Raw genomic sequence first — 25,483 nt, forward strand, 5'->3', positions numbered from 1 at the left:
GAAAATTCCTCAACTTACTGTGATCACTTTTAAGGGAATCAACCGAGTTGCTCCTCATGTCCTGAGGCCTAGAGGAAAGCCGAGAACGTGTAACAGCAGCAGCCACGGCAGCTGCTGGAGCAATTGTGGCTGTACCTGGGGAATTCTCAAGACTTGATGGACCTGACAATGGCGAAGGTGTGGAGGCCTCACCCAACAACCTTTGGGGTAGCGGAGGTGTAGCAGAACTGGAGGTTTGAACAATTATGCTACCAGATGTTTGGGCCCCACTACCTGTCTTGATAACCGATCCGGACACACGAGTAACCTGGCTATGCTGAGTTGGCAGCTTGGGGTGATTAGAGGATTCTGAGGTCGGAGTGGCAGGATTGACTGTGCCTTGACTTGTGGACGAACTCTTAATAGATGACGGACTTGCTGCAGCGCTAGGCCGTACACTGCCTGGTGTGGGTGGCGAAGGCTGAACATTACTGTACATTTCTCCAGCATGGTGCACCATAAAAGGTTTAGTAAGTGTGAAAAATGGAGGCAAAGGGCCACCAATACTACTGTCATGGCCACTCTGGTCACTACTATTGCTCTCATCACCAACTACCTGATATGAAGAAGGTGTAGGAGGTAAATCTGTCGCAGGTGACGGAGCATGAGGCGATGCAGCAATGGTTGGGGTGTGCGGGGATGCTGCACTAAGCTGCTGCGGTGTTAACGGTGACGAAGGAACCGTTTGAGCAGACTGAGGAGAATTGATCGCCACTGTGGAGGTATTTGTTCCAGCTCCTGTGGACTGCTGTGTTCCTTGACTGGACTGTATATTTCTGGTGGATTGATTTGAAGAACCTGTAGCAACAATATGCTCCCCAGCTGAAACTATAGTCGGACCTTCACTTCCGGACAAGGTGACTTGTTGAATTACTGCTGTCTTGTTTGTTGTTTGTATGGTTGCTTGTTGTTGCTGCTGCTGTTGTTGTTGTTGTTGTTGTTGCTGTGGCTGCTGTGGTGATTGTTGCTGTTGTTGTTGTTGTTGTGGCTGTTGTTGTTGCTGCTGCTTTTGTTGATGCTGTTGAGATGATTGTTGCTGCTGCTGAAGAGGTTGAAGTGTTTGTGACGAGGATTGCTGTGCCTGAATTTGCTGGACAGCTCTAGTAGATGGTCCTTGTATGTGCTGCACTGCAACTTGGTGTATGACAGGTTGACTGACTGGTGCCTGAACTACAAGCTGCTGCACTGTTTGATGTCCTGACGGCTGCTGAATAATTTTGCTTACCACTGCTGGTGCTGTACCAGGTGCTGTCCCTCCTGTTAGAAGGGAAGCAATACGGTTTTCCATAAGGTCGTTAATGTTAATTCTACCTTGAATGGTCACATTTGGAGGTGGCCCGGACTGTCCAACACCCTTGGTCTTTGAAAAAGGCTGCCTGGTCGCTATGGCTGTTACTTTGCCACCTTGACGGATAAGCTGAACCACTCTGCCACCCCCGAGTCCCTGTGGAAGGGCGGTGGCGCCTTGGCCTAAGCTACCACCTTCCATTTTTACACTAGACACAACAACCCCCTGGAGTACTTGCTGTGGCGTAACAACACCCTCCGGAGGATTCTCTTTCTTTATTTTCTCTTCTGTCGTAGTACATGATGTGGTAGCGGTGGATACAATCTGCGGGGTGTACTGAACGGTCTGAATACCATTTCCTGAAACTCCTACACTACTTTCGCCAGGTGTCGTAGGAGTTGGGCTTTGTGGCACTGCAGAGGACGCTTGACTACTTTCTGAGGATGCTGGACTACTACTACTTCCCTCTATTTTCTTAGCTTGGCTTTTCTTTTTACTAGACGATTTAGAATCGCTCTTTGGTGGTGGACAATTTTTACGATTCCGAGGTGCAGGTTGTGGCTGCGGATTATTAGCAAGGTCTTGCTTGTACTGCTCTAAAATGGCTTGGATTCTGGCTCTCATTTCATCGCTTTCTTCAACTTGTGGTTTGGCTACAGTCGGTTTAGGTGGTGCTTTAGGTGGGGGTGGAGTTTTTGGTTTAGCAACTACCGTTGCGGCTGGGGGAGTGGTAGGTGCAGCCTTGGGCTTTGGGGCTTGTTTTTTATTTTTCCCAGAAGTTGACGATGGAGATGATGCAACTGACGAATGTGATGATGTTGAGGATAACGTTGGTGAAGCTGCAGTCGGGGGCTGCGGAGTCTGAACCCCTCCAGCCACTGTCACCAACCCCGACCCCGTTCCTCCGTGATTGACAAGAATGAGGGTTCCGGCCTGGGTGGTACTTGGAATGGTTATATAAGTTCCTTCGCTTATTCGGGTACTAGTGCTGCCACTGCTACTGCTGCTGCTATCGTAAGTAGAAGTAGGTACTGAGTAGACATAACTTGCAGAAGTAGTTGTAGCTGGAGTTTCATTTGCCATGTTTAAAAGCTGAGCTGCAATCATCGATTCTTCGGAGGAAATGTTACTTGTGCTCGGAAAGCTTTCGGGTCTTGCCTCACCTTCTATTTCTTTCCCCGACTTATTAGATACCTTTTCAAACACGGATTCAAACTCTCGTAACTGCTCTAAAGTTTCCGAACTCACGAGATTATTGGGTGTGAGTGGAAGGGACGTCAAAGCAGGGCTTTGTGGAGCAACCGATTCTGAAGATACACCAGACGCTTGCACAGTTACTGTCCCGCTTACGCCCTGAACGACACCAGTTCCCCTCATGTGATTCATTACAACTTGATTTACAACCTGACCAGCAGCTGTTTTGACTGCTGTAGTCTGAGTCTGAGTTCCAACACTCTGTGTACTGGTAGAACTAATGAGAGCAGTCTTCAGGTAGTGACTCAGTCGTTCCCCCAACCCTTCGTCTTGAGCAACACGAGTAGTCACAGTCGTCTGTCCACCACTGGTTCCTCCACTTTTAGTTTTACTATCACTTTCCTGTTGATGAAGCTTTGCAGCCAAACCTTCTTCAAAACTTGATGATTCAGATGAAGTACTTGTTTGTGTGGTGGGAGCCTGTGGTCTCAGTGCCCGGATTACCAACCCCCCAGGAACAACATTACGGCCTAGCACCTTCTGAACTATAGTAGATGGGGGAATTTTGGCTCTTACTGTGGTTGTTCCAGACGAGGAGGCAGCGACTACTTGCTGGGCACTTGCTACAGAAACTGCTGAGTCCCCACTATCTACAGAGGTGACGGCAGACACTACTGCAGCAGAACCTTGGCTCAGAGTAACAAGCTGAGGCTTTAACTGAGCTGCTTGCTGTGGACTTAAGCCTTGAAGAGCTACACTGTGTGGCACTACTACGGTTCTTACAATCTGGCGATTCTGTACATTCTGCATGATCTTGACATTACGTAATACATTCACCTGTCGAGTAGGAGACTGAGTTATGATGCCACTGACTTGTTGAGCAACAGTGCTCCGTACTGCGCCGCTGCTTGATTTGATAACTCGTGTTCCTGCAGGAAGGCGCAAGTCCAGGGAGGCACTGTGTACAATGCCAAGTCCTGTGGACCCATCGCTGGTCTGCACCTGTACCAGCTGCCCTGGAAGAATCACTTGCTGAACTGGAGCAGCTCCGTCACTTACTGCAACAGCTCCTCCAACTCCACTACTGATAACACTTGTGTTGTTTAATCCTGAACCAGCACTAACTACAACTGTACTTGTTCCAGCTGCTTCACTTACTGGTATACCAGAATTTACAGACCCACTGGCAATGACCATGGTTCCAGATGGCCCTCCAAGGGCTACACCATTATTGGCTACTGAACTTGTGACATAAACACTCCCAGTTAAACCTCCGGTGCTCCCAGCACCAAGCCGTGTTGCTACGATACCAGAGTTTGTGTCATTGGTTGTAACAGGAGTAGCTACAATGGTACTTCTTGGTCTCGAACTACTAGGAGATATTTCCGTTCCCGATGCTCCTTCACTCACTGATGTTATGGGTTGAGTGACAGCGTTCACGGTCGTTGTCGGAGCAGACGTGAGATTGACCGAGGAGACGGTACCGATAGGTCTATCTCTCAGCAACGTTTCTAGCATGCTGGCCCCTCGGGTTTCCCCCGCTTGAGAAGCCACGGTGGTGGTGCAGGTGGTGACCCATACCATCTGGCCTCCCTCACATGACACTGGAGGTCCAGAAACAGCCACAATCTCTTGGATGGCATTGGCAGCTGACATATCTGAGCTTGTGGCAATAACTAGAGGCTGGGTCAAAACACTCTCACCTGAAGACCCTGCTGGGGCATTAGTCAGAGGAGCAGGGTTGCTCACCATCACCGTGGCAGACACTAAAGGGGACTGGCTAGTTGTAATTCCTGCTGTAGTTGACGTAGAAGTCTGGGTGGTGCTTGTGGACTGAGTCCCTAAACTTGTCTGAAGGACATTCCTCGAGTAAGTGGCCCTGACACCGCTGATGGTCGGATGCACATTACTCGAACTCGTCACCCGTAAAAAAGCCGTCCCTGTGCTTGATGGAGTTAGAAGTGTTGGGCGGGCGGACATGACCGTGATAGAACGGGAAGGGCTTGTGGACGTCACTCCTACAGTTATGCTTCTTGGTCCAGCTGCAGAATGTGAGTTAACCACAACGTTGCTTGGGCCCCCATTGTTCATGCCGCTTGGACCGGCTCCGCTTCCGTCAGACTTCGGCTTTCGGACAACCGTAGTTCCTCTCGGTAGCACCCGAGTCAGGGTACTTGGGTTGGCCTTATCTTCGGGAAAATTTGGTGGGGTATTACTCACTGGCATTGCAATGGCTCGAACTGGCAAGTGGTTACTATTATTATCTCGTCCACTCATGGCTGATATAGCATTCTCTGGAGACATGATTGTGTTGAGAACATTTTTCTGTGCCGTTTCAAGAGTGGATGATCCGTTTTTTCCTTTATTAGTTTTAAAGGTTACTGTTGTTCCTTGCTTCTTAAGGTAATTTAGACTAGATTCCAAAGGGACTGTTTTCCTGGTTATTGAGATGGGTAGTTTCCGATTATTGTTTTTTAATTCTCTCTGCATCAAAAACTTTGCAAAAGAATTTTCAAAGCCTGAGGAAGTAGAGGGAGGGTTGAGCATACGGAGGTAATTACTACTTCTAGAATTTGGAACAACATTGCTCCTGTTTGTGTTAACGGTCTTTTGCAGGGATGGTTGCAGGGGTACTGCATGAAGACGCCCATCTTTACCATGATAAAAACACTGAACTGAAGAAGTTTTTGGTGCTGTGGATGTGGCGGTCCTCTGTCCCGCAGGAGAAGTAGGAGAGGCCACCAAAGAACCAGCATACCTCCAGTTAGCATGCGATCTTCCATGTATGAACCGCTGATTCTTTGTTCCAGCAGTACTGCTGATGGGAGATGACAATTTCTGTGACCCACTGCTCATACTAATCTTTGCTGCCATTTTGTCCTTCTCTGTCAATACGACACTTGGTTCCAAATCGATGGAACTGAGCGCGGGGGCAAAACGATTAGGAGAATGTGGTGCCCCTTCGAACTTCTCGTACACTCCTTTACTACCCTCGTGGCTTTTATGGTGACGGAAATGTCTGAGTGAATTGAGAAGATTTTTGTTTTTCTTAATCCGTCCCGTTCCAGAATCTATTCTGATCCTTTTGCTTTTGTCTGAACTGCTGAAAGCTGTAACTCTTTTACCTTCTATCTTTGTGTCACACACATCAGAATTCTTGGGAGTGTCGTAGCAACAGTCAGACTCTTCACTTTCGGATATAGAAGAACATTCTTCACTAGCACCCTTGGCCCTGTCAGCAGAGTCATAATCAGAATCTGAGTCATAGGCCCTACTCTTTTTCAATCTATCTTTGAAATGTCTTCTCCCCTTTACTTTCCTTTCCGAGTCTGACGTATCTGAATCTATTGCCGATGAACGGCTGCTGGATTTGACTTTCCTTCTGCTTTCTTCCATGTCAGAATACTCGCTGTCTGTTTCGTACTCTACGAAATGCTCATACCCTTTTTCGATCCCTGAATACTCATCATACTCTGGTTGTGGCAAATGCTGAAACTGACTGTAATCAATATCAAGATATTTCAATTCTTTGGTTAAATTCCTTGCCCTATCTCCATCCTTGAGGTAAACCTCACAAATCTTCCCAAGCTCAGACCACCCGAGAGCCCAAGACAGCACTTGCCACCTCGGACTGCTAAGCACCACTGCAAGGTCATCACACAATTCTTTTGAAATACCCAACTCCTCTGCATCTAAAACCTGGTTTGGAGCTGTTAATACATCACAACTGTCTCGCTCAGAAGAGGGACTATCCTCTTCTTTTGCAACATGTTCCTTATTATTACCCTTAACATTCTTATAATTCATCTCTATTTCTGAGTGCCAGCTTTTCGTAGGATGTTCGTAATGAAGTTGTTCTATCAGATTTTCCGCAGTTTGAAAAAATTCGTCCATGGAGTCTTCTTTCCCTCTCTCGTCAAATAAACCACAACTGTCACCAAACGAGGTTTCGTAAACACTTGGACTTTCACTAACTCCCCCACTATTATTTTCTTTGGTAATGCTTTCACAATTCTCACTTTTAATTTCACGCTTTGAATCAACACCCACATTTTCACTACTAGTCTCTCTGCCTGGTAACTGTCCTGTATCTATTGGTATATCACTTACAAGCTCACCTTCATTCTTTATAAGAATTAATTCACCTGTTTCATTTGGTGCATCACCACCATTTTGAGAGGAGAAACTTTTTGACGTTTCTGTATCTTTCCCTTCAGTGTTTTGTTCAACATCAAAATATATTCTTTCTTTACTGTGATCCTGAATAGTTTGTGACTCACAGTGACTACCACTGTCTTTCACTTCAACGGGACTGATTTGTGCCGCATCTATTTCAAGTTTAATAGGTTTTTCCTTACAGTCTGGAAGATCAGTTTGCATATACTGAGTATTGAAACGATGACCCTTAAGAAAAACACTATGAATTGAAGTCACACCACACACCTCCTGCTCTCTGTGTTGTGTTGAGAGAGGAGACACAACTTTGCCTTGCAATTGTGAGCGATGTTTGGTCATATGTCCTGCAAACCGATCCAGCTGAACTAATCTGTCTGCCGTTGGGTGTAGGCTGAATGCTGTCAAGATGCATTCTCGGGCAACCCAAGCATGTTCAGAGTAGACCCCAGCTAAATCCATGAAACCTGAAGCCATCTGATGCTGAAGATGTTTAATTTCCTTCCTTAAACCTTCATTTTCAATCTTTAGCTTGAGCATTTCTACTGTATTCATATCATTTGTCAGTGCTCGTATCAGTACTTCAGTAACTACTGACGCATAAGCATTCCCATACTGAAAAAGAGAAAACAGGGATAATTAGAATATGAGGAAATGGTACTTATACATACATATACCAAGGCTTTTTCCCCCTTTCAAGGGAGGTAGCCAAAAAGGGAAAGGCATAAAACCACTCCCACCCATTCCATCCCTAAATACACTCCACACCCCTCCCACTCTCCCTCTCATCTGAGCACCTCCTGGATGACGGGCCATCCCTGCACCTTGCCCACCGCCCTGGGTCAGAAGCAGTGTCGCAACCCCTTGTTGCTGTCCTGTACCATTTCTCTGAGTATTCTCTTTCTGTGATGGGGGAAAAGAATACTGCCACCAAGTATTCCCACTTGGATCGTAAGAGGCGAGAAGAAAGGGACGGGGATTGGGACTAGGCATCCTTCTCCCTGTAGCCCCACGGGGCATATCTCCTAAAAATAAAAGAAATGGTACTTATAGGAGATTTTAACTGCAAAGAAATCTGTTGGGAAGAGATGACGGAGAGAGATGAGAGAGGACCCTATGGGGATATGTATTACTTGACATGACTATTGAACTTATAATGACACAATGGGTAAAAGAAAACACTAAATTAAGAAATAATGAACTGTTGAGACTAGATTTACTTATGTCAGAACCTGAAATTGTGGATAAAATTGAATACAAAACACCAACTGGAAAGAATGACTACAAATTACTTGAGTTAGGACTAAAGGAGGCAATATAGAGAGAAATGAGAAATACAGACAAGGAAGACTGATGTATAGTAAAATGGACTTTGAGAAACCTAAGAAATTTCTTCTTTAAGCAAGTTAGGAAAACTCTACAATGAAGAAACACAAGTGGAATAAAAAGGGATGACTTTATGGAAATCTATAAAAGAGGTATGGAAGGCAGATGTGGAGGGAGTGAACATGAGGGGACGTTCTAGGATGAGGTGGATGGATGGGGTGAAGGGGGCTTTGGGGAAGAGGGGAATGTCTGTTGAGGAAGGAAGGGAGAGGACGGAAGACAGAGGTGAGTGGAGAATGGTTGTATATGGATGATGTTGTGATTGCATGAGGAGGAATGGGCGGGGGGTGGGGGGGGGTTAGTATGTGTGAGTAAATTTTGATGCAGCCCGAAGGGATTTCTCCCCGTCCTCTCCTTATATGCAAGGGGGGACGTCGCCGATTAAATGAAGCGGCCTTGCTGTGGATGTGCTGTGTCTTGCGACACTGCTTCTGACCCAGGGCGGTGGGCAGGGTGCAGGGATGACCCGTCATCCAGGAGGTGCTCAGATGAGAGGAAGGGTGGGAGGGGTGTGGAGTGTATTTAGGGATGAAATGGGTGGGAGTGTTTTTATGCCTTTCCCTTTTTGGCTACCTCCCTTGGAAGGGGGAAAAAGCCTTGGTATATGTATGTATGTATGTATAAAGAAGGAGTGGATATGTCCCAAAGCAGAAACAGGAAATGGTATATATTAAGTGCTGGTTTAACAGAAGGTGCAGCAAACCAAAATATAGAAGAGATAAAGCCTGGAAAAGATGGAGAGATGGAGAGATAGAGATAGAGAGAGAGAGAGAGAAAAAAAAAAAAAAAAAAAAAAAAAAAAAAAAAAACTAGAAAGTGGTAAATATATATCAAAGAAGTGAATATGTAAAAATATGCAGGGAGGAAAAAAGAAACTATGAAAAAGACATAATAGAAAAATGTAAGTATCGGCCAAAACGATTCTATATATATATGTGAATGGGAAACTAAAAAACAAACTGGAAATGGTAAAACTACACCAAGGGAACATGGAATACACAAAAGACACAGAAATGGCTGAAGTCATGAGCAAACACTTCAAGTCTGTTTTCATACATACATACACCAAGGCTTTTTCCCCCTTACAAGGGAGGTAGCCAAAAAGAAAAAGGCATAAAATCATTCCCACCCATTCCATCCATCACTTCAAGTGATCTATCCATATCAGTTTCAGAACCAAACACATAAGTGCTCACCCATGTAGATGCCCTGAGGATGATAACCCAGCACAGCAACTACAATCATTCAAATTATAAAAGAATAGAACAGTGGCTTTGCTGGACTTGTGATTGACAACTAGTATCCATCTGGATGAGAGTTCAGAGCCCATATATAGACCAATCCATGGATCTTTTGTCTAAGTGTATGAATGTATTGTGTACAGGTGGTAGGTTGTTGTAGATGTTTGTGTAGTATGCTGATGTATTTTTTGGTGTATTTATATGATTGTGGTTGTGTAATGATCAGAAAGAAAAGTGATAAAATGTTTCTGAGCCTGATGCAGAACCCTGCTTAAACAGCCAAATATTTTTCATGAGACTGACCTCAAATTCTAGAGCTTTAGTCAAAACTTTTACTGCATCTTTACTATACTTCCAGTTCTCAGCTGCAAGGTCTAAGGTTTTGTATCAAAGAACTATAAGCCACTAATGTATAATCAACTTACAATATTTCAGGTTGTCAAGGTCCAACTCACCTTTTGATATAGAATGGATGCCATAGTATAAATATGCTGAGTTGATTCAGCAAGCTCAAGGTATCGTCTTACCATCTGTACCAACAAGTCACCTTCAACTTCAACATACTTCTGCACTTCACACCATTCATTAAACACAGACCTGTGGAAAATAAATGTAAATAAAAACATTCTTTATCAAACTTCTTGTTTCTATTTCTACACAAATGTAAAATAAATAAAATAAAATAAATAAATTACACAATTGTTCTATGTGCATAATTCAAAAATTCAAAACAACTTGGGACAACTGCATCCAGAAAAATACACTACCAGAATCTGTGATAAAACATACAAGTGAAAGTACCAATACTAACTGCATGAAAACAAAATGACTACCGACATTTACAGAAATATGACATAACACAAGGTAATTTTGACTGGTTGTGTACTTGACCACAAAATTTTTGGCATCCAAGTAATTTTTCTTTTAAAATTTATTGACAACTTCAACTTTACACCACCAGTCAAAATTGCCCTGCATGACGGGTACTAGTCTAATATTATTCAGCATCATTAACCCCTTGAGTACCGGATGTGTGTTTTGTGACACCTGCGTGTCACGGCTGAGTGCACCCGCCAGGAACTGAGCGTGCTCCCCGTGACACACACGTGTCACAGTTATAAGCTTTGTGTATTGAGGGCTCTAAAGGCCTCGGTTTCTAGGTTACTTCTACCCATGGGGTGGCAAGTGTCGGAGTTTACAAACATAAGGCTCCAGCCATTCGTGGGATGGTTTGAAACGTTTGTTTACGTAAGGTTAACGGGTCGGTAATGAAGGGGTTAAGATGAAGTAATTTAGAGAAAATATAAAAGGTACATCCCATGACTCAAACAGTGAACCTCTCACAGCTATAAAGTTTTCTTCAGGATATAATGTATACATCTCTTGTATTGACATAACCTAAATCATTATAAAACTGTATCTGAGCAAATAATATGCTTCAGAACCTAAATCATTATAAAACTGTATCTGAGCAAATGATATGCTTAAACATAAACAATACAGGCCCATACCCTCTGAATAAAAAAAGACTAAAGTAAGACACTACCAGAATGTTTGGGTGTAGGGTTTAACAATGGTGGTGGCCAAGAAGAACTGTACAGCCAGGTCTGCAATTTTGAGACGGTGTTTCCAAATTTTCCCTTTGTCTTGCCTCTTCATCAACCGCTGGACCAACTGAACCCCTTCTTCCACATCTAAGGCTTTTACCTGCAATTTCAAAGCTTGCATTACTGAAGTCTTAATGTAATCGTAGATCATTGAAGGAAAAGAACTAGGGTACAAGGATACATCTGCTCTTTCAGTGTAGGTATTATCTTTGGTGGGATATATATAGCAGTAAGTATTTAAGTCCCTTTTGCTATCAGAGAAAACTTAAAAGTTTTATTCTAGACGCCAAATGGCAACTTTAGTCTACTGAGGGAAACCTCCCATTATGAACAAGTTTATAAATATCTTGCTTAACATTTTCAGTGTTACAGGAGATGAAATTGTCAGGCCAAGTCTATATAGCCAAGGAAAATTTCTGCTAATCAAAGGGTATAATATAGGCTGGCTAACCAAACCCCATTTGCTACCTTACACAAACCTGAGGGGAGGAAGATCTTAAAGTATTTGGGGTTGTGCATCGCAGTGAGTCAATGAGTGGATGTGGAGGTGAATTACAGGATAAAGGAGACAACTAAATGTCTGGGAGTAATGAAGTGTTACGAGAAATTGTTTATTATGGACTGTGATTTACAAACATTCCTATCCATGTGGACAATGTCTTGCCATCATTTATGCTAAAATATACTTCACGTACTAGTCTATGTCAAAGGTATCCATAATTTGGTTGTGTTCTGTCCTCTGTGTAATGATTGCATCTGAGGCAGTTTGTTTCTACGGCCAGGCCTTTTCAGCGATGGCACTATTTTAGTGCTAGATGGTGACCTGAAAGCAGTGGTGTAAATATGGTTCTTTCTTCTCTTAGGAATAATTTTCTTGTGGGGCTAATGTCTGGAGTGATTTGTTGGAGGAGGCAGTTGGTTGTCTTGGAGTGTGGGATTTGTAAAGGAAGGCCTCCATTCTGTATTTCATATGCCATTGTTAAACTTTGTTGGTTTGAGTTTTCTTAACTGGGAATGTCAAGTCATCTATGTAGTTGAACACTTTGTTGTGTTCTGGATCAGCTGCTAGAGGATAACTTGTGAAATCAAATAACACTGAGGAGAGTATTGACCCTTGAGTACTCCATTGTAGTCTTTTTGCTCCAGAAATTTTCTTGTTTTAGTTTACTATGCACTGTCTGATAGCTAAAAAGATTGCTTGCCATTTCTTGTCATTGTAGTGAACAGCAAGTGTATAGGAACTTTATCAAATGCTTTGTTTATGCCTATTGTTATCATTGGTGCTTATATCCCTCCAACACTTGTGTAAAGTGCATTAATGAAGTGGCACCTTTAACCCTTGTTGGATTGGGAAGCTGGGTAGATTACTACTCTTTTCTGCTATTGGCCTTTCCATTAACTTGTATATGGTGAATAGTGATGATATTGGTTTATAAATGCTGGGTTTTCTGGCGTTTATGTATGGACATTATATGAGCTCTTTCCAAAGCGATTGAATTTTGTTATACAACTGAAAGTGTTGAAGGTATCAGTCAAGGGCCTTATTTTGGGCCAATGTTCTTCAGATAGTCACAGAAATGGTTAAGAAGACACTTTTAAAAGAGCAGCATAAAGAAGGGGCTGTAAGTACAATATTAACATCACTCCTTTATAAGAAGAAATTTTACTCTTAAAGCACAGGTTGTATGCTGCCATACAATCATTACTGCTTGACATGCAGTCAATATCCTAGTACATACATACATACATATACCAAGGCTTTTTCCCCCTTACAAGGGAGGTAGCCAAAAAGGAAAAGGCATAAAATCATTCCCACCCATTCCATCCCTGAATACACTCCACACCCCTCCACCCTCCCTCTTATTTTAGCACCTCCTGGATGACGGGTCATCCCTGCACCTTGTCCACTGCCCTGGGTCAGAAGCAGTGTTGCAAGACACAGCACATCCACAGCAAGGCCGCTTCATTAAATCGGCGACCCCCCCCCCTCTCCGTCCCCCCATTGCATAAAAGGAGAAGACGGGGAGAAATCCCTTTGGGCTGCGTCAAATTTTGCTCACACATACTACCTCACCCCCCATCCCCTGCCCATTCCACCTCATGCATCACAACATCATCCATATACAACCATTCTCCATTCACCCGTCTTCTGTCCTCTCCCGTCCTTCCTCAACAGATATTCCCCTCTTCCCCAAAGCCCCCTTCACCCCATCCATCCACCTCATCCTAGGACGTCCCCTCATGTTCCCTCCCTCCACATCTGCCTTCCATACCTCTTTTACTAGTCTTTCTTCACTCATTCTTTCCATGTGTCCAAACCATCCTAATACTCTTTCATCAATCCTATCTCCTAACTCCCTTTCCACCCCCGTTCTTCTCCTCACCTCCTCATTTCTCACTCTATCTAGACTAGTAACCACCATCATACTTCTCAGACACCTCATCTCAAACACATTCAAACTCCTTCACTCTTCCTCTCTTATGTTCCATGTTTCTGCCCCATACAGTGCTGTTGGCACAATCACTCCTTCATATAGTCTCCTCTTAGCATCCATTCCCAAATGTCTATTCCTCATTACATTCTTCAATCCACAAGGCATTTACTCGCTTCTCTCAATCTACATTCTACCTCCACCTTCACTCCACCTTTTCCTGCCACATTTGCACCCAAGTATCTAAAACTATCCACTTCCTCCAGTCACTCTCCATTAATGCTCACTTCCAGTCTACTGCCACTTTCACCCCTTGTACATCTCATCACCTTACTTTTACCCACATTTATCTTTAGCTTTCTTCTATCACATACTCTCCCAAACTCTGTCACCAACTTCCTCAGTCCCTCCTCCGATTCCTAGTATGGGGAATAAATAAATAGCAAAAAATCCTTTCCCCCTTGTAAGGGGAATGGCCAAGTGAAAATATACACCCCTCCTATATCCATTAATAATAATAATAATATATATATATATGTATATGCACACACGCATACACACAGCAAGGGTTTTTTTCTCCCTAACAAGGGTGGTGCCCAAGTCAAAAGGCAAATCCACTCCCACACATTCCACTTCCATCCACCCCCTTTCTTCCCTTTCATCTTAGCTCCACATGGATGACAGGTCATTCCTGTATCCCGTCCATAAATATATATACACACACACAAATAAGGAAAGAGAGTGAGAGAGAAATTCACGTACTTCCTCAAGGAAGGCTGTCTTCCGTTGGTATTTATATAATAATATAAAGTAGAGGTCCTGAAAATGATTGTGATCTTCTTCTGTATAGTGTGGAATATCCATACCTTGCGACCTTAACCGTATACATCTGTCAAAAAGAAAAATTGTACTTTTGTTAGCATGCATTACTAAATAGAATCTCTTTAACAAAAATTATTTCTATTACACATAACTAGACTGGATTTGAAATATCAATTATAGTAATGATGATGTTATTGATAATAATAATAATAATATCTATGACTGTTGCCTTAAGTTTCAGTGACTGGCAACCTGCAGTCCCATAGCAGTTAGCAATGGGGTTCAGGCACTCTTACTGATCTTTCTGGGAAGAAACTTTGGACTGTTGTGATGTATTAAGTGTGGGACTGTTTCAATGTCACTGGATGATAGCAGATGAGGGGGAGGAATCACCAGTTGTCAATTCTCCATGAATGGAAAGGCGGAAGAGATTCAGTTTAAGTTGATGGCAATCTTGGGCCTAGTTAAGAAACATACTGTCGGCCCCTTAAGGCTGCACCTCCAAATGGAGGCGAGTAGATTGACAGATTACGAAAATGGGTTGAAGGGAGATTATTTTCTCTTCAGTCCATCCTGCACACCCAACTGTCACTGGTTCTTTCAAATAACTCAATTAATATTGCAAACCACACAGCAGTACTAAACAGAAACGTCTCACCGTATGCATAATTTTACAACTTGAAGAGCTAATTCTTCGCACTTTGATTCGACCATCGTGTCCACTCGTACTCGGACAACTTCCCATGTTTCGCATTTGATGAATTCTGCAACTGAAGTACGAACAAACACGTTAACTTCAAACTGCATAAATATTTGTTTCACTTCATTCTATTTACTGTCAGTTCTCCTTCGTACTTTAATAATCGTATCTCCTTTATTGCTGTGCACTAACCTTCAAGGTCCCCTAACTCTCCGCCCCCTAGCACTGCCTTGAGGATCGGGTGTCCCCAGGGGTCATGGACGAGTGGCAGGAGAGACTGACACAGAGGCTCCAGCTGCACCACTTTGGCACACTGCTGGAGCGTTACAGCAAGCCTCGTCTTGACCACCTGCTGTAGGCCTGGCCATTCTCCCTGAAGCACTAATTTCAGACTCCATCTGCAATACAAATAAGCAAAACTTTAACAAGAAACGCCCCAAATGGAAGTAAAACAAATGTCAAGCACACCCCAAATGGAAGTAAAACAAATGTCAAACTTAGTATAATACATCATTCACACACAGAGGACAGGAAGAAAGCATTTACAGTTCTGCTTTATGAGGACAAAAGGGACAAGTGAGAATGTAGCAGCTTTAGAGGGATCAGTTTGTTAAGTGTAGTTGGGATGGCTTATGGGAGGGTTTTAACTGAGAGGATTAGGAGAGGAACAGAGGGTAGATAGATAGATAGATAGACTTTATTTGTCAATAAATCAATGTACATGAAGTGCAAATAATGACAAGAACACATAGTTCGAAATAATAAATGTAAATTGCCGAGGATAACACAAAAAGCATGAATGCTTATTCCCATTGTGGTCCTCATCAGGTTATTATTCTACATTGAGTCACACGGACAAACATACATAGGGGGTTGAGGGGACCAGAGACACTCATGAGTAATACCGGAAGTAATTAGTAAGGAGTAGTGTGGGTTTAGGAAAAATCGGGGTTGCGTGGATTAGCTTTTTGTGGTAATGCAGATTGCATCACAAAATAATTTGTACTTACTTGTGTAAAAAGGTGGCAAGCTGATGTATAAGCGAGGAGTCTCCTGTGCCTGCAAGGTGTTCCCATCCTGATAACACTGTGCTCACCTTGTCTTCATACCCCAAACCTGGTTTCAGCAAAGCTCTTTCTATCTCCTGTGAAAGAAATAAGGTCTTGGTGACTGACTTTTTCCAGTAAAATCTTGTGTACCAAATCAACAATTTACTACTATCCTAGCTAATATTAGTACAATTCACTTCAGCCTAATGATAATATTTTTAGCTGAAACTGAAGCATGTGGTTAGATTTTCTTCAAGTTTGGTTTCCTTCTGTAATTGCAAACATGGGCTTTGGGCATCAGACAGGAAACTACTGCCTACAAATAATTCAAAAGAACCAACCACTCAACCATGCTTTCACAACAGTTTCCAACAATCTTCACCACATGGACATTTTAAAAACCTTACAAAACTTGAAAGTAAAAACCGGATGCACCAAAACTGCCACAATAGAGCACCTACACAACGAAATCAAAATCCTCCACAGAGGAACCACATGCAAACGATTGGCACATGTTTCTATGCTAAATCCCTGAACCCCACTTGCCCATCTCATTAACATTGGCAATTGACAACAAGTCTATCATAAGTGATCCATTTTCTTCACCGTTCCTGCACCCAGGCAATTGACCTATCTTCTATTTAACCTTTCATAGGCTCCAATGACTTCTCCCCATTCCCCCTGATCCTTTCATTTAATCTCAGTTATGTGTATCATGACTATGTACTTGATAAAGCTGTAACAAGGAAAATGTTGTACTAATAAAGGCTCTGTCCTTCCTTGTTTATTTTGATATAAATATACTATATAAGAATGTATACAACAGGCTCGATGATTAAGGTTCATTACCCAGCGTTTTGTACCTATTCCTAGAGCCATTTTCAGAGGTGTCATGGGATACTGTGAACATACTGCCCACAGCTGTACCTGAAAGAGGATCTACACAGACCTCATGAACCATGTTCCTCCCATGCCACATCCCTATCAACATGTTTAAATACACACAATCTACAAGCATTTACGTCTATGTACAGGAATACCTCACTATACGACTGAGTGCTATAAAGTAGGTAAAACAAATGTTGGGTGTATGTGAAAGCCCCAGACAAAAATTGAGGAGGGGGTTGTTGTTGTTGTTGTTGTTGTCGTTCCCTAGACTGTCTGTCCGAGCAGTCCCGTCTCCCCAAGGAATGCTACTGCCGAAACTGGGTTTTCCCACAAATCCTTTATAGAGTGTATGTGTTGTTTGCGTGCATGATTGTGAAGAGGGGGTTGATAGGGTCCATTAACAAAACCCCCCCTATTTACATGTAAAAATCCACCTCGATATACAAATTTTTGCATTGTGACCAGTCAGCTGGGAACACAACTCTGTTGTATAGTTCCTGTATGTTCCTTTTACATTCTTGTGTACAAATTTAAAAATTCATGAGTGCTACAGCCTGTTCCCTCCAAGAAGTCTGTTCAGGGTGTGACATATGACATGATTTACTACAAGCCATTCTGCCAAATCAACCTTTGTACATTTTCTCTCTCTCACTCTCTCTCTCTTATTTTCCATCTATGTGCTATTTCATATATATATATTTTTGTATAGGGTAAAAGAAGCTATACAGAAAATTGAGTATCACTTTTTAGGCTTTATAACAATGATTTGAATAAATTCTATGATATGTGGCAGTGCTTCTTCCTCGTGTTGACATGTTGTGGCGTCACAGGCGAGACATGCTGGATGGGGCAGGTGTAAGTAGTCATTGTTATAATACTAAAAAGTGATACTTATTATACTATACAGCTTCCTGTACTATAGAAAAAACATAAAAAAATAAATAATAAATAAATAAATAAAATATCACTAAGATGGGAAATATGAGAGGCATGCACTAAAGTTGATTTGGCATGATGTGACAAAGTGTCAGTGACTTAACCCATTGCGCAATGGTTGAAGTCACTGACACTATGTCACATCCCAGCTGAGTAAAGTCCTTGGCTCAACCATGTTTCAATTTCCAATATATGCTTCCTTCAAGCTCCCCGTCAGTCTTGACTGCGATGGCACAGAATTAAAAGTGAATTGTGGTTGAAAGGATGTCAATCTGTTCACTGGGAACCTTTCAGTGTATGTACACACCTATGTAAATATATAAAAAGCACTGGACTCAGAAACAGGTACTTTAATCCTGATGTTTCAAACCCTGGACAGGTGTTACAATGGTGAGGCAGTTAGATCCTTCTTTATATACACAAACATATGGTTCACTTGGTGAAGGATGCAGGAACTCTGTTGGGCTACCCTCATTCATCCCATCCCAGGGAACTCGTGTGACCAAATGCATGGAAGTTGACCTGGAGTTCCGCCAAGGGGTTGAACTTTCTGGGTCTCTCACATGCGGAAATCTCTAGGTGGAGAAATATCACCCTCCTGCTCTCAGTTACACACAGTCTCCTATCTCTCGCCTGCTGCGGGCTGTTTGTTCTGCCTAATCTCTCCCTTGGCCCTTTATAAATGGGACTGAATGTGATGGATCTGTTGATGCTGTTACTGTCAATGGCCCATGCTTCCTAAAACAGGCTGCTGCCCTTCTTGCTGTTCTTGTTCAGGACATCCGCACTCTGCCAAACTCGTGCTGTTCCTTGCAATGTTTCAATACCGCATAACTCTGCTCCTTTCTGTTCGCCACTGTAATGTTCCTATGGACTTGTGGCTAGCTTTTTCCATGTCTCCCCAACATAGTACATGTGCAGTGTTTACATTCCATGTTGTTGATTACACCAGCTTGGTCCAACTTGCCCTCCTGATCTTTGATGCTAGTAAGAGCTCCTTGCAATGTGTTGCTTGGTTTGTGTACCACGTTAACACCATACTTCTGAAGCAGTCTGGCCGTAATCTTCCAAAACTCCCTTCGAATAAGGATTCATCACCCTTGTTGATGGTGTGATGCATTTCACTCTCCATCCCCTCATGATAAAATACAGTCCACCTCTTCACAACTTGATCAGGATATCCGTTCTCACTGAACACTTTCCTCACCCTGTTCCTTTCTTCTTTCAATGAGAAAGTCATTTAACTGACTCTCTCTGCCCTGCTCTAATGTCTTCACCACACTCCCTTTGTGGCATACCAGATTGTTGCTCTCATTGCCCAGCAAGCGGTTGGTGGACTGCCCAAATGCCTATTTCTCAAGACACTTTTTAACCACTTCACTACGGGCCAAAATCTCGCGGGCAGCATTAGCTGCCAGACGTACGATGTTTCATAATAATACTCGCATCATAAAAAATAGTCACCGCTTATATCAATCGTTCTCTTTCACCCATGAATTTTGATAACCATAGAAAATGTGATGAAGACAGTTTAGAGAGTATGTCATTATGCAGGGGCAACTACAATAAATATAATCAAGACACCGATATGGCAGCCTCGCGTATCCACTTGCTCCTCATGCCGCCTACGTAGGCGGCACCGTATGGAAGGGGTTAATCCCCGAAGGCATAAATTTACAATTTACCACCACTTCTACTCCCTTTCCTGCCACATGTGATCCCAAGTACCTAAAGCTATCCAGTTAATCAAACCTCCCTCCTTTAGATTTATTTCCAACTCACTGCCATCCTCTCCCCTTATACATCTCATTACCTTACCTTTAACTTTCTTCTATCGCATACCTTCCCAAACTCTATCACTAACTGTATTAATCTCCTCTCTGACCCTTCAACAAACAGTGTAATCAGCAAATAATGACTGGCTCACCTCTCTCTATTTTCTTTAACCACCTCAAGTCCCCCTGCCCATTACCCTTGAATTTACCTGCCACACCATCCCATCCATGCACACAGTGAACAGCCGTGGTAACATGACAGTCCTGACACAGCTCCACCTTTACCTAAAACTACTTGCTCCCTTCTTTTCCAATTCAAACATATAATATACTTTTCTTGTAAAAACTCTTGACTACCCTTAACAGCTTCCCCCAATTCCATATATCTGCAATATCTCTAACAGTGTCTTCCTGATTATATCATCATAAGTCACTTCCACATTCAAAGGAATAATAAACATCCTTATCTTTTGCTAAAGTTTTCTCACAGATCTGTCTTACCACGAAAATCTGATCCATGCAACCCCAATCTTTCCTAAGCCCTCACTGCTCCTCACCAATTACTCCCTCTATTCCTCTCCTAATCCCTACTAGAGGCCTTACCAACTACATTCAACAAACTGATCCCATTAAAACTATTATAATCACATGTCCCTTTTTTCCTTTGTAAAGCAGAACTCTACAGACATCCCTCCAGTCTTCTGGCACTCTACCCTCCTTTAGACACACATTAAACAATCTCACTAGCCAGTCCACTATTACTGTGCTTCTCTTCTTCATTCTTTATGACATCCACTTAATCCAGGGGCTGAATTTATAAAAGATCCTAACCCTAATGGCAGAGATTTTACCTAAATCCCTATGTCGGTAACCTAAATGCTTACATCTAGACATAACCTCAGCATTATGGACAGCTGATTTAGGTAAAATCTCTGCAATTTTGAAGATTTATGTCTAGACTTGGGGGTTAGGATCTTTTATAAATTCGGCCCCAGGTGCCTTACCAGCTCTCATAATTATCAAAACTCCTTATATCTCATCTTTTCTTATATCTTCCATTTTCCTATTACACCACTGTCATTTTCTTAGCACCTCCTACTACTACTACAAATCGCTCCCTATCTTCCTACACATACACCAGCTCTCTAAAATACTCTGACCATTTCCCCCTTACCACCTTCTCTTCCATTAACATCTGTCAATCTGTGCCTTTTTATCTTTTCTTATCTGCCTGACTCACCACCCCTTCCTCCCTTAACTTCCATCCAAAATATATTTTTATTACTTTAAAAAATTGTCATACTCTTCCCACATTTTACATCTGCTCTCCTTTATCTTATGTTTTGCTTCTCTTTTTTTTGTACCTCTCATATGTTTCTCTTGTCCTACTTTGTAACCAATACCTAAATGCTCACTTCTCTTCAATTATCTTCTTCACTTCATCATCCCACCATTCACTACCCTTCCTTCTACTTCCTCCCATCCTCATTGTTCCACAAACCATATTTGCACACCTTGTCACTGTAAGAAGCTGACAGAAAAGCTGGTAGTGGGATGGAAGACGCATTACATTTTATGGGTTAAATGTTTATGAAACATGTATATTAAAAACAATATAGTGAGCGACCAAGTGAGTTGCCCAAGTTTGCTTTCTGCTTTATGTAGGTAAAAATTTTTTTATTTGTAAACAATTGCACAGGGACTCGAATAAATTGCTGACATGGTTATTCCTTGTAACTTAAGTGAGATATGCAGAGATTCGAGACTATTTAAGTAAACAACATTGCCATATAGACATACATGGTATTCCTTGTAACCTAAGTGAGATATGCAGAGATTTGAGATTATTTAAGTAAACAACATTGCCATATAGACATGTAACAAATCTGATTGGTGAAAAGGTGGAGAAAATTCAATTGGTTCACGATTGTAAGATCATGCCCTCTGGGGAGGATCTTTATAAAGCTTAAGATCACTGGACTAAAGAAATCACTACATCACTGCAAAGCTCACATAGGATTTTGCATACTTGCTCTTGGGGGATTCTTTTGGACCACATTGTGCAAGAATTAATGGACAATACAGAAGGAAAAACTCTATTTATTTCTTCTGGACAGAAGATTATAACTAAATGGAACTTAACAAAGTTGGATGATTAGAGGCAACAAGACCTTCCAACTTAAATATGTGAGTGGCTATATACATAAGTGAGGAAACAGCGGGAAACAAAGACAGTGATAACAAAAGAGATAACAAAAGGTAGAAAGTGATGGAAGGGATAAACCTGGGCAAAAGTTGGTGGCAGCGGTGGGATACTAACCCACACCTCTGAAGAGACTGGTGCCTCCTTGAAATTCCCCCATTCCCCTTCCACTCCTACCTCTACTACCCCCCACACTTCTCTCAGCTTCTTCTTGTACTCCAGCTCCTTTTCCTTCTCATTTAAAATGGTTAATCTAAGCAACTCTCAACCTTGTGTCCTTTCCCTCTTTCTCCATTTATCCTCCTCCACTCTCAACTTACCTAAAACATCCAGAACCCTTCCTACCCTTCTTTTGGATACCACTACATAGTCCGTTAATGCCTATCAACCATCCTTTCATTCACCACCCTCTCCCATGTGTACTTATGCTTGACTTTTTTTTTTTCCCAAAGACACTGTGTTAGCCATCATCAATTCTCTAAACACATCATTATCAACTCTCCATAATAATTTTTATCTGGCATTCAATACCTCTGCACCACTCCATCTATTGGTTCATCCCCTACTCAAGCATTGGGAGTTTCCAATACCACTACATTGACATTGCTCCCAAAACTCTAAGCATTCGTTTAAATCTATCCACAAAGCCTCCCTTTCCTCTACACTCTTCTCACTACTAGGCCCATATGTGCCTTCAAAGACCCACATCTCCCTAGTTTCACCTTCACCCACATTAATCTTGAAGATACTAACAAGATACACTAAAAATATTTCATATAAAAGTTGGCCAAAATAGGCGATAGGTTGGAACCTATACTGCAACCACATTTTTGCCTATAAAATTAAATCTTAAATTAAAAAAAACATTAGAAGAGACACAAAGGTGTACTAATTCAAGAAATTTTGTGATTGGGAGTGGAAAATTGTCTTCAAACATGTGCAGTTTGGGAAAGGGAGAGGAAGAAAAAAAAAAAAAAAAAAAAAAAAAAAAAAAATCAGCATTTATGTTAGTAAACAAAGAACCAACATCTAGACAAAGCATTATTCTTTCCATGTGTCCAAACCCTCACAATACTCTTTCATCAACCACGTCTCCCAACTCCTTTTCTACCCATACTCTCCCCCTCAACTCATTTTTCACTCTATCCAGCTTAGAAACAGCTACCATACTTCTCAGGCATTTCTTCTCAAGTTAACCCACCCCTACCCACACACCAATAAAACAGTTGGTGCAACTTGGGGGAAAATACTATCACCAAAAACAGCCATGTGACATCATTAACAACCATTTTTTCAGAACAAGCTTCTGGCCCATAACACCAGAAAATAGGAAAATAACTGAAGAAATGGAAAATATAACACTTGTGTTCCCATCTTGCTGTATGGCTGTAAGACATGTACACTGAATGTTGACTTGAAGAGGTGTCTCTTATCTTTTTGGTACTGAGTGCCTTCAGAGAATCAGAGTATCATTGCACTATATTGTATCAAACAAGCAACTGTACTCTAAGATTCAGCCTACACCAGATACCAGTATAGTTCATGAAGTCAACTTTGGCTATATACATTCAGATTAAAATTGATGGCCCATAACTATGCCATCTATCCACACATCTTGGTTGTTGTCAGAAATATATAGGGAGTCAAGACTACTCTCAAAAAATGAACTCTCAACATCATTGAAGGAATTCTTAACTCATGACATCATCAGAACTAATACCAAGAGGCACTGTAAGTTGTGTTTTAGAATGCAAATTATCTTCTTGAATATCTAATTGGCTTAAATGACCATTTGCCATTCCACATAATTTTATATCATCAGCAAATTTGGAGACAATAGATTTCGGTCCATGGTCTATATAATTTATAAATACCAGGAATACATGTGGCACAAGAATGTAACCCTGAGGAACTCCAGTTGTAAAAATTTTCCATCTAGAAGTTTTGCCATTTAGAACAACTCTTTGTTTAAGATCGTTTAACCAATTACTAGTCCAGCTTAATAGACTACCACTTTTTTATGTGAACCTAATTTAGCAAGTAGTCTTTCATGTGGGATGGTACCAAAAGCCTTTGGAAAAGTCTAGATATATTAAATCTATGCTGTTTCTCTTATTATAATTTATCTGTTGTAGATTTTATGTAAGTTAGTCATTACTTTTCACACCATTGCTGTAGTTTAAATCTTCTTGAATACCAAATTGGTTTAAGTGATCATTTGCCATTCTACATAGTTTTGCATCATCAGAAAATTTGAATACAATAAATTTCAGTCCATGGTCTATATAATTTATAAATACCATGAATAGATGTGACCCAAGAACACAACCCTGAGGAACTCCACTTATAAAAAAATTCCATCTAGAAATTTTGCAATTTAGAACTCTTTAAGATCATTTAACCAACTTAATAGGCTACCACTTATTCCATGTGAACCTAATTTAGCAAGTAGTATTTCGTGTGGGATGGTATCAAGATCCTTTGCAAAAGTCCAAGTATATTAAATCTATATTTTGTCATAATCTGTTAAAGATTTCAAGTAGGTTAGTCATGCAAGAACATTTCCATCTGAATCCATGCTGGCTATCATTTATTGACCAGTTACTTTCTAAATGGTGTCTGGTAGTATTTCTAATGATAGTTTCCATAATTTTTCCTATGATTGAGGTTAAACTTATGGGCCTGTAATTCATTGGCTACTCTCTGCCACCCTTTCTGGATATTGTCACCCTTTGGCTAACTAAATCACAAAAATGTGCTTCAAATCGTATTCTCCTTCAGCTGGTAATTCACAAAAATGCCACAAGTTCAAATCAAAATTCTTGTGTGTGTAGATGTAGCTCAACTCTTCACTGCACCATTTACTAGCTGATAATACTCCACATGTCCTCCATTGCCATGGAAACCCAGAAAGCATGGTGGGTATACAGGCTGGGCGACGTGTACAATGTCACACACCATTTTACCAATACCTCATTTGGCTTGGATTATACTTGCAATTTATATAAATTATGTATGCTACAGCTATGACAGAATGCCAGTATCTGTAGAAGAAAATACATAATGTGAATACCTACACCTCTTCCAATCCTTCCTTTGGGATACCTACAGTCCCTATTAACCACCCTCTGCCATGTATACTTATCCTTGGCTCTCTTCTTAACCACTTCATGCCAGGCCAAAACCTCGCAGGCAGCATTAGCTGCCAGACGTACAATGTTGCGTCATAATACTCGCATTATAAAAAATAAAGTCACGGCTGTATCAATCGTTCTCTCTTTCACCCGTGAATTTTGATAACCATAGAAAATATGATGAAGCCAGTTTACAAAGTATGGGGGTCACGCAGGTACAACTACAATAAATATAATCAAGACGCCAATATGGCAGCCTCGCGTACCCACTTGCTCTTCATGATGCCTACGTAGGCATCACCGTATGGAAGGGGTTAAAAGTGTTTGCTATTATCAACTCACCAGCTGGATGTTCTGTACAGTATCTGACAGAGGAAGTAATAGAGGATTGGCTCATGAGATTGTTTAACCCCTTCGATACGATGACACCTATGTAGGCGTCATGAGGAGCAAGTGGGTACGTGAGGATGCCAATGTCGGCGTCTTGATTATATTTATTGTAGTTGTACCTACGTGACCCCAATACTCTGTAAACTGGCTTCATATTTTCTATAGTTATCAAAATTCACGGGTGAAAGAGAACAAGCTAAATACAGCGGTAACTTTATTTTTTATA

At 41.7% G+C, this 25,483-nt stretch overlaps 1 protein-coding gene across 9 annotated transcripts in view; it reads right to left on the reverse strand.

Annotated features, from left to right (window-relative positions):
- Nucleotides 1-25,483, reverse strand: part of LOC143041425 (uncharacterized) — a 53,404-nt gene that overhangs the window by 4,694 nt on the left and 23,227 nt on the right. For 8 of the 9 annotated variants that reach the window (XM_076213280.1, XM_076213277.1, XM_076213282.1 and 5 more), the window contains 7 exons: nucleotides 15,893-16,026; nucleotides 15,075-15,280; nucleotides 14,841-14,952; nucleotides 14,123-14,249; nucleotides 10,868-11,028; nucleotides 9,777-9,918; nucleotides 19-7,309 (listed from right to left, as the gene is read on the reverse strand). In XM_076213280.1, the coding sequence (XP_076069395.1) occupies nucleotides 19-7,309; nucleotides 9,777-9,918; nucleotides 10,868-11,028; nucleotides 14,123-14,249; nucleotides 14,841-14,952; nucleotides 15,075-15,280; nucleotides 15,893-16,026 (8,173 nt within the window). Of the gene's footprint in view, nucleotides 1-18; nucleotides 7,310-9,776; nucleotides 9,919-10,867; nucleotides 11,029-14,122; nucleotides 14,250-14,840; nucleotides 14,953-15,074; nucleotides 15,281-15,892; nucleotides 16,027-25,483 lie in introns of those variants that run through there. The other variant, XM_076213283.1, reaches the window with a different exon arrangement.

This window comes from Oratosquilla oratoria, chromosome 31, assembly GCF_046742065.1.
Source record: "Oratosquilla oratoria isolate Oo_2021 chromosome 31, ASM4674206v1, whole genome shotgun sequence".
NCBI lineage: Eukaryota > Metazoa > Arthropoda > Malacostraca > Stomatopoda > Squillidae > Oratosquilla > Oratosquilla oratoria.